General features: G+C 42.8%; 1 protein-coding gene across 5 annotated transcripts in view; it reads left to right on the top strand.

Annotated features, from left to right (window-relative positions):
• Window positions 1-8,964: 8,964 nt before the first annotated feature.
• Window positions 8,965-16,503, top strand: part of CCDC187 (coiled-coil domain containing 187) — a 105,452-nt gene continuing 97,913 nt past the window's right edge. For 4 of the 5 annotated variants that reach the window (XM_027869796.1, XM_027869794.1, XM_027869797.1 and 1 more), the window contains exons 1-3: window positions 8,965-9,061; window positions 12,108-12,151; window positions 12,722-12,822. In XM_027869796.1, the coding sequence (XP_027725597.1) occupies window positions 9,019-9,061; window positions 12,108-12,151; window positions 12,722-12,822 (188 nt within the window). In that variant the 5' untranslated portion in view covers window positions 8,965-9,018. The remainder of the gene's footprint in view (window positions 9,062-12,107; window positions 12,152-12,721; window positions 12,823-16,503) is intronic. The other variant, XM_027869795.1, reaches the window with a different exon arrangement.

Genomic DNA, 16,503 nt, shown 5'->3' with positions numbered 1-16,503 from the left:
GTGTCTATCAAACTAGTAACTTACGAGCAGGAGTGTTAGGGCCCAGCTCTGGACCATGGCCTCCTGTGAGGGTAGTGAGACGCCTGGAGGTGCGAACCTGCCCCCTTTGGGGTACTAGGAACGCCTCAGTAACAGATGCTGGCTCCACCCATGGGGAGGAACATGGGAGGACCTAGGGCGAGCTCCACCCACGGGGAGGATCATGGGAGGGGCTAGGACGAGTATAAGAGCGGGACCGGGGGAGTCTGGGAGGAGTCGTCGGAGTCAGGAGTAGGAGTCAGGAGGAGTCGGGTCGAGTAGGGACCATGGGAGGCAGGAGAGCATGTAACCAATAAATCGTCTGCAGCTGCCAGCTCAGGTGTTCTGTCTAGTCATTCCCCTCCACCCTCGGAGGGGCCGGAGACGTCCGAAGACCAGGAAGGGTAAGTATCCAAGCGATGGTCTGGGTGTAGAGACCCCGGGCACAGGAGAGAAAAGTTTCTTCTACTAGTTCCTTACTTCTCTCTGACTCACCCAACACTGAGCTTGTCAGTGCTGGCATTAGCATGGTTTCTTACTGCCCTCACCTGGCACTTAGCTAGAGAGATTATCCATCTTAATATTCGGTTCTGACCTCAAATAGAGACCAAGGTAAATCTTATCAAGAACTATGGCCACTACCAGGTCTTAACCCTTGAACTCATGATCCAACCTCCCTTCTCTTACTTACTTACCTTATCTCCCTTACTACCACCATTAATAAGCTTTTATTTCCTCTTGCCATTCTCCCCTTGAATTCTGACCAGGCAAGAAAAGCTGAGGTCCTGAGATTCAGTCTTAGCTATCTTGTCTAGCCTGTTGTAACACTTGGCCCTAATGTCTAGACTCAAGGCATTCTATCCTAGGCTGGTAAATGCTATATTTTCTAGTCCTGTTGCTTATGTATATTCCTCACATCTACCATTGCCATCACTTTGAGAATGGATGGGGAAGGAAAGAGGACATCATAGGAGTGAAGGTCCTTAAGTTGAGGCTTAGTGAATCCTGACCAGGCCTAAGGCCCAGGGTCTAGACATAGATGAAGAGTTGGTTATGGGTAAGAAGTATAGGTATTTATATGAACAAAGTACTGTGGGTACCTATCCCCCAATATGTTATGGTAACCCTTCTAGAGAAAATAGAAGAAAATAATAGGCCTAAAGTCAGAAATGGAAATTGGGGTAGTGATCTAATATTAGGCCTCCAAACAGAAGAATCATGTCTCTAAATAACTTTATAGTACTCCTGCGGTGAAAGTAGGGGCAGATAATTTACAGATTGTCTCTGGGAATAGTAGGTGGCCTTTATTCTCTTCAATATATTACTCTTGACCCTAATATGTCCCCTGAGATTCCAGTGAGAGAGTAATTGGGAATAGTAGGATATCTACCTATGTTAAAATTGTATCTTGTTCTGGTCTCCCCTACCAATATAGTTAATAAGTCAGTATAGTAAGTAAGTTTATATAGTAGCCAGTATAAAGGGGAAACAGTAGAAAGTAAGAAGGCAAAGAGGAATATGGAAGTCCTATATAAATTGTCCCAAAGATCAAAGGAGCATAATTTGCAAATTATATGATATATTAACTAAAATTCATATCCTGGTAATATGTGATAAATCAGGAGAAGCCATCTAGGCACTGCTGTCAGGGTTCAGGTATTATGATATGTGAGTTCCAGACAAATTCTAGACCTTCACAGTTCTAGACCAGCAGAACATCAAAAAGGTACTGATAACCTTGAGGAGGTGACTTTGAAGTTTTACTGATCACTTTGAGATGACTAAGATATGGTAATGAACTAACCCCAAAGTGGCACAAATAGGAGTTAGTCTGTTTCCCCCCAAAACCCTATAAAATGAGACCTCAGACTCTTGTCCTTACCCCATCCTCCTGCCCCCAGCACTTTTCCCTCTCCATCTGGTCCATGCTGCCTAGTGCTTCCAACTCTAATCTATGGTTAAGTGAGTGATAATTCTCTGCCTCCCCTCCTCATCCCTTTTCCCATGATGCCTGTCTCTCTTCACCATCTCATTCCCCATCTGGTTGTTTGCCTGTTTCCCTCCCTATTTTTCGTGACTTATCTCTGCCTTTATGGGCTTTTTGCCTCCATGTCTTCTGTGTTTAATTAAAATGTGATTGCTGTCCCATTTCCCACTGCCAATTGTGGTCTTTCCCAGTGAGTATTCAAAGAACTGGGCATGCCTGCCCTCATTTCATAATTTCATAAATTAATTATCAATTTACCACCTCTCAAGTAATAAATTTCAGAATTCACTGTTGTTCACTCATCTTCTGACACTCAGAAGGATCCCTTATCAGTTAGCCTCAGACCTAGACAAATCCAACTTCAGGCAGGACTACAATGACATTTTCTACAGGGAGAATACCTGAGAGAATGGTGCATGCTGAGAGCTGAGCCTGGAGAGAAGAGCTGAGGAAAGATACTCAGAGAACATAAGCGAGGCTTAGAAATGGAAACTCAGAGAAAGCATTGGATTATTTGTCCTATAGGCCTCATTTTCCCTCTCTTGCTATGTTCTTCCCAGGGTTAACCTTCCTCAGGGCAGTGGCCTTTCTGCACTACAGATATATCTCAGTCTCTTTCTTAGAGAAGGAGGTACTTCTATGCCTGGGACACACTTGCCTATGCTGTGAGTGAATCATCCTATTCGCCTTAGTAGTCAAGCCAACTGCTTTCTGTATAGAGGCTAGGCTATCTGTTAAAGTGGTAGGCTAGGGAAGGGACCATGAGCCCTGTGTCTCTGGTGGAAGTGCCATATTAGGGAACCTAGTGCCTAAGATTGGATAAGGTGGGGAACAGATTAAAGTGCAACCCCTAAACTTGCTTATCCATTGTTTTGGGGATGCTTATCCATTGTTTCTTCTCTGCCCTCCTACTCTCCTCTTCTCAATTTAGGATTCAGAAGTTCCTGCCTGAGCAGGAGTCAGAGCAAAGAGCTGAAATGGGTCCCAGAGTCTTAACTTAGAATTCTGGTACTGGAACAAACTTAGTTGAGAAGGGCAGGGGATGGAGAAATGGAAGATACAAAGATTCTGGGTCATCTCAATATACTTCAGTATATTGGCATATACTACCACCACTAATGATGTTGGGCATCCTGTGTTGTTTATACCCCCACCCCCAGGCATGCCAGGCAGCGCACAGGAAGTCTGCCCTAGTCATATGGAATTGCATAGACTTGGTGAAGGAGAAGTAGGGTCCTGGAAACAAGGCATGATGCTGAATGAACCTTCAGGAATGGGTAGGTAGCTAAGAGTTTGAATAACAAAGTTATTCAATTCCTACTTTGTTTCTGTATTCCTTACAAAGGAGAATGATCTCTGGACTGGAAAGGAAAGAACCAAAATGGCTAATAGGGAGTTGAAATCCGAGATAAGTAAGAAGAGAGTAAGACAATATTTGACAAAAACCACACCCAGGGTGGTACAATAAGGACTTTGACCAGACCACCAGCTTCTGGGCAGAACCCTTTCTCCCTGTGGGGGTCCTCTGTGCAATCAGAAGAGCCCAGACCCTTTCCTGGGGCCTGATTTCCTTCCTAAGGTTCATGTTTCTTTGGTAATCCACTACCTTTTCTTTCTTTTTTCAAAGTTTTATTATTTTTTTTTTACTTAACAAAAATCTACTTTCTTTCCCATCTCTCATTTCACACACACACACACACACACACACACACACACACACACACGCTTTGAAAAAAGAAAAGAAAAACGTCTTTGTAATAAATATGCATAGACAAGCAAAATGAATTCCCACGTTGATCATGTCTAAAAATGTATGTCTCTTTTTGTACCTTAAGTCAATAACCTTTCTGTCAGGAGATGTGCTTCATCTTTGTTCCTCTGGAATCATGGTTTATTACGGCATTGTTCAGAAGTCTCCCCACTATTTTCTCCCTTCTCCACCTCCTCCATGATGAAATTATTTCCGAACAGGGTCATTCACATGCCTTTCCAGCAGTATTTTCTTAGAAGTTGGAAGGCTTGGGTGGGGTGAGTGTGGATGAGTGACAATAAGTCTCAGGACATGAAGGGGTGCTCATGCGCACGTGCACCCACCCGTTCCCATTCACATTACCCATTTCACATTGTGCTAGGAAAATGAGGGATGCTAAATGCTTCATGACTTTGGTTCCTGACAAAGACATGGCTAACATGGAAAATTGTTGAATTTTTTCCCCTTTCTTAGAAAAAAACATTCCTTTAGCCATCTGTATTTCCATCAATCCCATTCTGCATAGGGAAAAATATGTATGATTTTTTAAAATTCTAGTTTTAATGAATACCACAAAAAGAATATATTCATGTACAAAGAATAGAAGAATATTGTGTGAAAATGTGAATCTCTATTAGTATAGCTTGCTTTTTTAACAAGTACGTAATACATATTACTCTCAAAGCTGTCATTCTTGTCTGTTTCCTTCTGAACTTCTTTCAATTCTCTTCTGTGAATTTAAAAAAAATTGCTTCAATGCCTCTTTCTTTCTTTTTTTAGTGCCCTGATCACTCATGCCCCCATATAAAAAGAAAACCATAATCTTTTTAGCAAATAAGCAGGGCCAAACAACAAATCTACATATTTACTATGTCCAAAATGTATGTTTCAATGTGTACCTTGAGTCTATCACCCCTCTATTAGGAAGTGTGTGCCAGGATTCTTCGTCAGCCTTCTGGAGTAATGGTTGGTCATGGCCTTCATCAGTGTCCTTAAGTCTTTCATTTTATGTATTGTTTTCTTGGCTTTGCTTACACTTGTATTAGTAAATATAAGTCTTTGCATATTTCTCTCTATTCATCCTATTTGTCATTTCTTAATATTGCATTGCATTCTTTCTTAGGTCTTTCTCAATTGTTTTTACTTAGAATGATATATAACATGATATGTAATTGTTATGGTTCTATTTGCGTTATTCTGCATCAGTTCATACACATCTTCCCAGATTCTGCCAAAACCATCTTTTTTTGTAATTTCTAATGTCATTATAACATTCTGTTATATTCACGTGCCAAAGTGTGTTCAGCCAATCTCCAACTGATAGATAATTCTTTTGATTCCAATTCTTTGTTGTAACAAAAGTACTGCTATAAACATTTTGCACATATGGGTCTTTCCTCTCTCTCTTTTAAAAAACTCTTTGGGGTATTGTGTATATATACATACACACATATATACATATATATTTCAAATCTATTTTATCCAAGACCTCACAGCAAAAGCCTGAGAAGGCCTCTTCACTTATCCTTTCTTGGTTCTAGTCCCAGTTAGGGAATAGACCTGGTTTTGTAAGTGTTGACACCCACCTACAGGTTGCAGTTATCCAGCCGCCTTCCAAAGATTGCTGTCTGGGGGGCACAAGTGCATGGAAGAGGATTCTTGATCCATGAAGGAACATAGCCTAGAAAGTCTTCCATACCTAGACTTTCTGGGATCTTGGTACAAACCACCATCTGTAGCCAGGAAGCTCTCAGTCACCAATTCCTCTTTCTTATACCTAACCCCTACCTACCACCTCATCCTCCTCCTAATCTGCCCACATTCATCTGTGGCCAGGGTCTCTTCCTCTTCTCCCACTCACTTTCATCTCTTCTTCATCTTCTCTACCCTCCTGTATCTGTGGCCAGAGCCTCTTCAACTTTTTCCTCCCTCTACTCCACTCATCTGTGGCTAAGACTGCTGAAGCTACCTCTTCTTCCTTTTCCCTCCCCACTTTCATTTGACTTTGGGCAAATCACTTAATATCTTTAGGTCTTAGTTTCCTCCTCTATAAAATAAAGGGGTTGGATTAGATGACATCAGGATTCCCTTTTAGCTCTAGGTGTGTGTGCTTCTGATTCTCCTTTCCCCACAAACTCATCTGTGGTCATGGCCAGTTCTTCTCCCACATCCCTAACACACTGCACTAACCCATGTTCAGGCCTTTTCTGGATCCCATTTCCAACGCCTGTTCAACAGGACAAAGTTGGGAACATTCCCCATCTTTGAAGGAGAAGATATAGAGAGCAAGAATCCAGGACTGATAAGGAACAAATGAAAACTCTGGGATTGTCCAGTTTGAATAAGGAAATGTCTCACAGAAACAGTACCTATTTTCACAAAGGAAGCCCTGGTCCTTGAAGGATGGTGAGAACTACTTTGTTCCCATTGAGATTATCACAGAAATGATATTCTAAGTGATTCAAGTCAAACACAAGCAAATAACCCATAACACCCAGGGATATTGCAAGTAGAAATAAAACAGTTACTACTAACCAGAGACCCCTTCCTCAACCAGATCCTTCACAGTTTCTCAGGAGAATAGATTGATTTTAAAGGTCAACTTCACTGCTTCCTTTTATGGTCAGCATCCCAGACCCAGAGGAGAGTTGTTCAGGACCAGGGACAGAACCTTCTGGTCAGAAGCAGACCATGAAGGAATGCATTTAGAATCAGTCCTATAGGCTTAATTCTTCAGTGTTCTGTCCTTGTTCCGTTTATTTTTCTATCCCCAAGAATAAGGTGGGGGAAGAGTTGAGGGGAAAGTAAGAGAAATGGAGAGAGGAAGAGATGGGAGATGATAATACTAACAGCCTGGAAACTTTTCTGAGGGGCCTGACTTTGTGCAAGTTGGCTTTGTCTGAGTCATCACCCAAGCCGCAATCCTTTACCAACAGTGCTAAGCCTTGTGCAGGTATTGAACTGTATTATGTTGAAGGTGTTCTTTTGACACCTACTTCACCTTCCACACTTGGATTTCATATAGAATGATGCCCATCCTGTGGATTTTTGGAAAGCTTCAATAGATTTGATGCCTCTTAGTTCAAACCTTTATGGGGGCAATGTGAGAGGGATCTTAGATGTCATCTAATCATGGATCTGGACTCTTCCTACCTTTCTTGTCTTCTGACTACTCTTTTCCACACATGCTGCAATCCAGCTATGCTGGTATACTTGCTGTTCCTCAAACATGACACTTCATCTCCTGTCTCAGTGCCTTTTCATTGGCTGTCCCTTATTCCTAGGATGCTCCCCTTCCTCACTTCTGCCTCTTGGGTTCCTTTAAGACTCAGATTAACTTCTACCTTCTGAAAGGTCCCCCTAGCTATTAATGCCTTCCCCTCTCAGATTCCCTTTCACCTATGCTATATGTATATTGTCTCTTCCATCAGAAGGTAAACTTCTTGAAGGCAGGGACTGTTTTTGCCTTTCTTTCTATATTCAATTCTAAGTGCAGTGCCTGTCACATAGTCCTTAATAAATGCTTGTTGACCGACGTTGTACAGATAAGGAAACTGAGGCCCAGAATGGTCAATGATTTGCCCAGGGTCTTATAGGTAGCAAGTGACAATTAGGATTCAAACTCAGATCTGCCTCCGAATCTAGCATGCTTTCTATTGTACTGGACTGACATCTTTTACATAGAGAGCAGGAAGGTTATACTGTCTCTTTGGAATAGTCATTCTGGGTTGGGAATGGCAGAAGCTTCCTTAGTCAAGCACTTTCACAAAAAGAGGTTCTGTCCTTGAGAAGGAAAAAGTGTCCAGGGGGTAACAAGTCTTAAATGTAAAATTAGAACAATTTATCTTAATTAAAGCCTTCACAGAGTGGACTCCCTAGTCAGTTTTACTTTTCCTCCGATTTATTCTCAGATAACTTCTCATCTCTCTCACCATGACCACTAGTCCTTTAGCACATCTCTGCTCTCTCAGTCTACCTCTACTCTCATGGTCTGTAGTAGTTAAATGTAAGGAACTCACAGCTGCACTGAGTCAGATATAAAGCAGTCCTATGTCACAACAGTTTGGCTGCAAGATGTCACTGGTATTACCTGATAGCTCAACTAGGAGATGGAGGATGACTTGGAATCCCTGACTCCAAGCCCTCCTTCACATTTAGGGTCATGATTGTGTTTCCCTGGTGTGGGAGATCCTTTGAAGAGGGCAGAAGCATCTTCTTCTTCTTCTTCTTTTTTTTTTAACAAAGGGGACATTGTAGACAGAACTCCAGCCAGCCCAGAAAAGCCAGCTCCAAATGTAGCATAGAAATTGTCTTCTGCTTTTTTTTTTTTTTGGGCAATTGGGGTTAAGTGACTTGCCCAGGGTCACACAGCTAGTAAGTGTTGAGCATTTGGTCTGAGGTCAGATTTGAACTCAGGTCCTCTTGACTTTAGGGCCGGTGCTCTATCCACTATGCCACCTAGCTGCCCCTTCAGCTTTCTTTAAGAGCAGATATCTACCACTGAATTCCTTTACAGACTTTGAGGTAAAAGAGGCAGGCTGACTCATGGTGTAGCGGAAAGAGACCTGGATTTGGAAGGGGAAAACTTGGCTTTGGATCCTAGTCTGCTACTTAACTACTTGGCTGACTTCAAGAAAGTCGACCACCAACTCTGGGCCTCAGTTTCCTCATCTGTAAAATGGAAAGTTTCAAACTAGGTGATCTCTCAGGTCCTTTTAATGTCTAAATTCTATGATTCTATGTACCAGTTTGCTGGATAGTGCTTTTTTACATCAAACATCAGCCATGGTATTTGACTACATGACCTCCAAGGTTCCTCCCAGTTCTTTGAGCTCCTCCCATTCATCTTGCCAGATCCAATCAGGGCAGAAAAACTCTGCCTACCTGAGGCATCAGGTAAGTCCCAGTGTGCTCTCGCCTCTTTTTGAGGAGGGGGATGAGGGAGGAGGAGAAGAGGAGGCTTGGGGGTGGAGAGGGATGCTTTCTTTCTTCTACAAAGGCTCCTGAGTGGGGCGGGGTTGCTGGGGCAGCGCCCACCAGGTGAAGCAGGTGAGCCAGACAAAGGGACCCGGATGGCAAGAACCGCGCCCCATACCCCCCCTTCCCTTTAGACTGGTTTGGGGGCGGAGCTGGGCGGGGATGCCTGGGTTCCTCCGGCAACAACCCCAGCCCAACTAACAGCCAGGCCAGGAAGGACGCTGGGTTGGCTGTGGTTGCTTTATATTTTCAGACGGCTGTCTCAGACTCTAAGGGGAACCCCCAGATGGCTTCGCCGGCTGCTTCCCCCCAATCAGATCTTTTGACTGGTGAGTGACTTGGACCTAGGCACTTGGTGGTGGATGAGGAAATGGTTGGAGATGGGACAGAGCAGGACTAGGAAGAGGACTTTTCCAGAACATAGGTGATAGATCATGTCAGAACCTTTCCAAAAGCTGCAGAAACTCAAGCAGTGCTTGTCTTCTCCCCCTCCTTCACCCCCACCCCACTGCACAGGGCCTCTTCAGAGGTCATCATCACCTTGCCTGTTGGAAGAGTCCTCTACCAGGAGCAAAGTCTCCTCCTCTCTTTCATAGTAACCAGCACTGGAACTGCCGACCAGGAAGTCAAAGAACAAAGTGAAGCGGGGGAGAGGGTTTTTTTTTTTTTTTCAGAGAAGGACCAGTTCTTTGGGAATGGGGAGAGGGATTTATGTGGGAGTCTCAATACGAAGCCCTCTTTCTCACAAACCAAAGAGAAATCCTTTTCACTCCTACCCCCCTCCCCCATCAGCATTTCCATTCAAAAACAAGCATTACAATCCTTGCAGGAGATTAAGGTGGCAAACAGCTTACACTTTGCGAAGGAACATACAACATGCACCCAAATAACTGTGGATACAAAGTAGAACGTGATAGAGGCAAAGGAGAGGCTCAGATGAAGCACGCTAGGAAAATTTGAGGAAAGAGAGCTCATTTCAGTTAGGGAGGATTCCTCACTCTCATTTCAAGAAATCTTCCTGGAGGAGGTGGCAATTGAGCTAAGCCTAGAGGGGTGGAGCTAGGTGGGTAGAGATAGACAAAGAATTTGTCCCAGGTAGGAACAACCTATGGGAATTTGGTTTTTCTTAAGAGCCAGACAGAAGGAAGTTGCTAAAGGAAAACTAGATTTTCCCTCCCAGTCCTATAGGAGATGAGGAAGAGTTTTTGAAGCCCTCTATCCAGGGCATGTTGCAGACTTGATTGTTCAGTTTTCAGTGTGAGAATTTACACCTTAAAAATCAGGAAACACTACAAATCAGGACTTGATTTCTTGTTTTGTTGATTTTCTAGACTTATGAAAGCGATGGAGAAGATTAATAATGTAGATTAAACTTAAAAGTGTGTCTTTTTTTGGGTAGGGAGAGCCCAGCTAATTGTTAAACATTTACCAGCATATCCCTACTTGTACCGCACCCCTATACTATGCACTCAACTGAAAGGGTCCAGAGGGCAAGGAGTGGTATTTATGCGTTTCTTATCCCTTACCCCAATATTATTCTGGGTTGAAACCTTGTAAGGCAGCCTAATCTTACCCTGATCTGATGGGGCTTCTTCAGGCTCCTTGGTCAAGCAGGAGATGTTGGCCACTAATAAGCCAACAAGGACTCTCAGACTCTAGGAAGAATTCTCTATAGATGAAGCTTGTCAGGCAGGTAACACTTTGCCCCCACATGGCTCATGGTCACTTGCTCTGTGACCTTGGGCAAATCACTTAACCACGGAAGGATACAATTGTTTCATCTGTAAAATGAGAGCACTAGGCCAGATGATCTCCAAAGACCCCTTCCCATTCCAAATCTTACAACTAATTCCATCCCAAATATGGGTCTTGTATTGTTTTCCAAGGGAGAAAATGAACATTTGCCATTAAACCAAACAACAAATCTGCAGAAAGCAATACTTATTTAGTTTATATTAGACACTAACATTTCAAGATTTTGTATTCTAACGATGTACCACATGCTGGAGAGTATGTCTGAGCCCTTAACAAGTCTTTAAATTTTTTAGACAGAGTCAAGAATTCATTTGATCATGTTTATCAGGGGTAGCTAGCGCCTTATTTTGAGACAGTACCTACAGAAAGCTAACATAGGCCATTTTGTAGTTTTCTAATTTTTAAATTCAGATCCCTGGATCTTAGAATTGAAATGGACCTTAGAAGCTAATTCCACTTTGCTTCCAATGCAGAAAGGTTAGATACCTCTGCTGGAACATCTAATCCCACTTTGACTTCCCATAAGAACTATTGTTGTTGATTAGTTAGCCCTCCAGTTGGCTAGGTGTCCTACCCCATGTCCTATACAGTAGGCTAAGCAGGATGCATCCTGAATGAAGTTGTTTTTCTGGTAGGTCTGAAAATAAGGGGTATCTATCTGGTCAGAAGAGATTATTCCAGGCATGAATGGCAGGAGGTGTGTGTGTGGGGGGGGAGGGAATGAAGAAAATACATGGATCACTCCAACTTCTGTTCTTTGAATTTGGAGTTCAGAGGCAGGCTCTATTCCTTGACATGAGAATTTGTTTTGATACAGTACTTCATTCACATGCTTTTGGGGGTCCGGCGGTGGAGTAAAGGGAAGCACTCCTTGGAAAGACCTGGAAATGTTAGGACGAAAACTTGGAGCTATCCAGTAGCCTGCTCAGAATACCATGCTCACAGAAAACATTCAAGAATCTTATCAGGATGTCAGGTTCTTGGTTGATTTATAGAGAGATTTTTTTTTTCAGTCAGGGCATAAGGGTTGGATATAGCCAGAGTAGCTTATGACTTCATTTGCTAAACATTTGGAGTGTCTCATTTAGCAGTAATCCTTATGTTTACTTGACTCTTTCCTCTAGGAGTCCAAAGTCATTTGCAGACGTCATTTATCTCTGTCTTATATCACCCCTTAAGTTCAACCATCTGTTTTTTTCCCTCTAACCTCTTCCTTTATGATATCTTCCCAAATTACTTGATTATTGAATAATATTATTCTAACATTTTGCATTTGCCTTCTGCTTTGCTCCATTTGAGTTTCTTTGAATTTTGATCAGCATCTTTGTGTCAGTTGTTGAGTCATGGAAACACTTGATGGATACACTTGTGGAAAAAAGTCTCACATAGAAAAAAATCAGATCCAGCTAAAAAGAAAGTTCAAAGAAAGGAGGCACTGATTTGTGTTTTTTAAAAGGTAAAAACTCCACAAGAGGTATTTAGCAGCCCAGGAATTCCTCAGAAGCTACACAATTCATTCCAAAAACACAACTCAATGTGCCCAAGGGGAGACTTGGCTTTGAGGTACATGGGCATTAGATGTGCTCTGGAATTCTCAGCATCTGCATGTCATTTCCCCAGATGTGGCCTTGGCTTGGGCCAGCCTTCAAAGAGCCAAGCACGTGGTAAGTTGTTCTGTTTGATCCATTTTGCAATTAGATCTCTCTCCTGGGGTCTTTCTCTGGCATGGAGGCTTAGGGGCTTTGCTTGGCTGGTTTGCGCTGAAGTAGCTAATCACAGAATCAGGCCAATTTGGATCTTTCCCAGATTGGGGGATGTTGATTGGCCCGGGGCTTTGAGGCTCAGCAGCCCTTGGGGAGGTGGCTGGGGAGGCAGTTGTTTGATGCTACAGTGACCTTGGAGCTCTCTGTTATAAGCTTCAGCTGCTTAGTGATAAGTCCTTTGTAGGCAATTACCAAGCACGTGGGTGAGTACGAATAATGGGAAAGCAGTGGGGTCTGTCTTATCTTCACAGCCGGCTGAATACTTTCCAAGACAGTGGGCATGTCCCAGCTTGCAAACTGTTTGCCTTTCTCCTCTGAGAGGCGGTGAGAAATAAATAGTAGCATTAATTAGAGCCAGGCTGTGTGCTAGTCTAGAAAAACAAGCAACCGCCGCCTACTCAACTCTGCCATGGAAGCAGCTGGTAAAATGGGGCATATGTCCTTCCAGAGAGTAAATGTGCTTTTTAACAGCTACAGCGGATGGAGAGTGAACTGGACACATGCAGCTGGCACAGGCTCAGCAGTCAGAGTTGCAGATCACTTGATGGTGGGCAAGAGAAGCTGGTTTCTTGGTGAGTGGAGATGGGCAAGGGCTGGACCATGGGCTATGTTTATCGAAGAAGGAGGAAATGCAATGCCATTGGCCTGAAGGATCCCTTTATAATATCTAGGGCTTTGGTGAGACCCATCAGGATGGAAGGACTGGCATTTCAGGATCCTATAGAACTGATCTTGGTGGGAAAGAGAGTAATAATAATAGTAAGCTTTTATATAGAACGTTGAGGTTTGCAAAGCACTTTATGTTTTCTCATTTGATCCTTACCACTACGTTGCCATTGTAATAGTGAAGTAGATGTTATCATTCCCATTTTACAGATGAGGAAACTGAGGCAAAGAGATTAAGTGACAGAGCCAATTGTAACAGAATTTGAACTCAAAGCTACCTGATTCCCAGTCTAATATTTTACACACTGTGCCACCTTAGATGCCTCTACAGTAGGGGAAGAGGTGTAACTATTTCTGTTTTCATTCTAACCCCAATTCATCCCTGCTAAGAAACCAAGCCCCTAGAACAGGTCCTAAACCCTTTATGCTGACTAAGGAAGCAAGTTTTTATCTAAACCCAAAGCCTAGTGAAGTAGCATTCTTACTCCCAAAATACTGGACACCAAATTGCAAAGTCTGGTGTAAGACATATTTTTTCTCTCTTGTGGACTCTCCATCTCCCCAGCCAGCCATACAGGGTTCTGATTAGTTGATGCTTGATTAACTCTAGCTTTTGCTGGTCTAAAGTTAAGTCTCCTGCTGACCTTCCAAAATCATGATGGATAGAACTTAGAGCTGGGAAGGGTTTTAGAAATCCTATCATCCAAACTTTGAATTTTGATGGGAAACTGAGGCCCAGAGGGATTGTGATTTGCCTGAGTAGTATAACAACCAGGATTCAAACTATGGCCATCTCCCAGTCTAGTGCTTTTTCTATGTCCTACTGCCTCTCAAAAGGCTAGGCCAAATTACCCAGATTCAGTTATTGAAGCACAGGATTAATGAGGTCAAGTTTTTATTCCCCATAGGGAAAAGTGGGCTTCTCACATAGAAACTGTTCCATAGCTCCAGCACAGATACTTTTCATCCCTGTTGGCCTTATCACCTACAACTGGACATACTGTAACCAAGATCAGGTGAGGCATGAAGGATGACTCTCCAATACACATTTCCACTGCTAGAGATTCATTCACATGGTGGATCAGGGATGTCTTGATAACATACTATGATAGAATGTTAGGTCTGGAAGTCTCCTTAGAGAGAATACAGGGGCTCTTAACCTTTCTTTGGCAGACACCATCTCAGAATGCTTTGTTACCTTCATAATGGAAGGCTATGCTAAATTCCAGTTAGTGGTCAGCAAAAATAAAGATGGAATTTTTTTTTTCCCTTATCCAAGGTCATGGGAACCTCTGAAATCTATCCATGGTGCATGGGTATTAGATTAATAATCCCTGATGTAGTCTAATTTCCTTATTTGAAAGATACAAAAACTGGGAAGCCAGAGAAGGGAAAAATGATTTGCCCTAGACTTCATGGTAGAACAAAGGATAGTCAGGTCTCCTGACTCTCAGTCCAGTATTCTTTCTAACAAGCTGCCTTGGGAATCTGAATTGTTTCTTAGGCAAAGAAAAGCCATTTGTGGCTAAGGCATGATTTCAACAGAGGAGACAATGCCTAACTTCGGGAGCTGATGTTTTGACTCAGGCCTAGTTGCCTTGTTCTAAAGTAAAGGTGAATCCTGACTCCTTGCAGCAAACAAGATGACGGGAGCCTTGGGTTTTCTGTTTGTTTTGTTTTTGTTTTTTGTTTCTTTGGCTGAGTTGGCTACTACCTAACCTTAGGCCAGCAAAGCGGCACAGCGTTCATGCAAATCTGCAGACACAGTAGTTTGTACCTTGGAGCTGGCTGGGAGAAGAGTGGAGAGGAGGTGGTTAGGAACTTCTCCCACTTTGATATAACTCACACGACAATGATGCTGTTTATTTGGTTTTATTTTCACATTCACTATGTATTTGTTTTCATAATTTTGCTTTTATTGGCAGTAAAGTGTTTAAAGTGACTGCTCTGTTATATTTATTGATGCTGTTTCTTCCTGAAGAGGCTGTAATCTGCAGCTGTCTGGTGGAGACAGCCTAATATCTGGGCCATTTTTCTGTTAATGGAGAAAAAAGAGCACTATAGTTGCCATCTATTACAGGTGAATTGATGCTGGACTTCTCCTATCATTCCTGTGTATACAGACACTCCTCCCCCCATGCCATTATACACACACACACACATACACACACACCCAGAGATGCATACACACACATATACATGCATGCATCCTTTCTTTATGAGATCACACACAGTGAAAATGTGGTGAAAACTTAGCCTAGTTTTGCTTAGTTTGGGAGTTTTGTGATTTGGGGGAGGGATAAGGCCTTAGGATATATCCTCCACCAAAAGGTTTTGGCTGTCAAAGAGCTTATTTGCATGTTGGGAATTTCCCTTGGGCATGCAAAGTGAATGGTGGGAATAACAATGACAGAGGGAAACCATATTTGGATTACCTGGGATTGGTTTTTGGATTCTGAGTGTTTGGATTCTGCTTTCATGATTTTTTCTCTGATGAGAGTGTGGGGGAGGTTGAAAATATTTCTTTCTTCTGGGCTAGTTGTTGCACTGTCTCCCCAACTCAGGATCCTGTCTCTGATGGGGGCTTGAGGAAAGCTATTCTCACTCCCTCATGTTACGTTTCAAATTAGGGATATTCCCAATCATGCACAGGTTTTCCTTAATGACCTGCTAGAGATCTGTCATTCAGGGATTTATCCCAACCCTTTGGAGTCTTTATACTTTTAGACTGTTTCCCATCTCCTGAGGGAATGATTTTAATAAATGTATTCTCTAATGAATGGTCTGTGGCCTTAAACACCTTTTTCAAGCTTCAACCTCTGCCTATTGCCCAAATCAGCTCTGAAGTTTTAGTCTATGTCATTTAAAAACAAAATCCCCAAGAAGGTTTTGATTAAACCTAACCTAGTGACATCCCAGACAGTACAAGAGATCAAAGTATCATTCCTTTGTGGTACTGAAGAAGCCAGGGGGTCTTTAGGATGTGGTAGAGCTAGACAGCAGCATGGAGGCTGGAATCTTTCCCATCAAGGTAATATATCTATTTTGGAACCTACTAGCGAGTCCTAGGGATGACCTGCATATTAGGAAACAGCCTGACCTTGGAAGGTATGTGGCACTCCCCAATAGTAAGCTTCCAACCTGATGGAGAGCAGAGCATTCTCAGAGGCAATATGCCTTCTCACTGAGATCTCCTTGCTTGTCTTTGAAGCTGGGACTATTAGTCTTTGAGCAGCAGCCTGGTATGGTGGGAAGACTATTGTACTTGGGGGAGGGGGTCAGAAGACCTGGGTTTGGGTTGTGCCACTTTATTGTGTCACCTTGAGTAACTCAAATGTATGAATGAATGGGGGAGGGAGCATTTATTAAGTGCTTACTATGTGCACCAGCACTTTGGTAAATGCTGGGGGTACAAACAGAAAAAGCAAGATAGTTCTCTTTCAAGGAGCTCCTATTTACAGAGAAGATTTTAGTTGCAAGTCTGATGGAAAAGGTGGTCATGGGTCTTTAATGTGGCATTCCGTTAATACAACTATCTCCACTTCTGATGTTGAGCCATTTGACAGTCTCAAAGATTTTGGTGGTGG

The sequence above is a fragment of the Vombatus ursinus genome, unplaced genomic scaffold (genome assembly GCF_900497805.2).
Source record: "Vombatus ursinus unplaced genomic scaffold, bare-nosed wombat genome assembly UNPS02014793.1, whole genome shotgun sequence".
Classification (NCBI taxonomy): domain Eukaryota; kingdom Metazoa; phylum Chordata; class Mammalia; order Diprotodontia; family Vombatidae; genus Vombatus; species Vombatus ursinus.
This window is presented reverse-complemented; position numbering and strand designations above follow the sequence as displayed.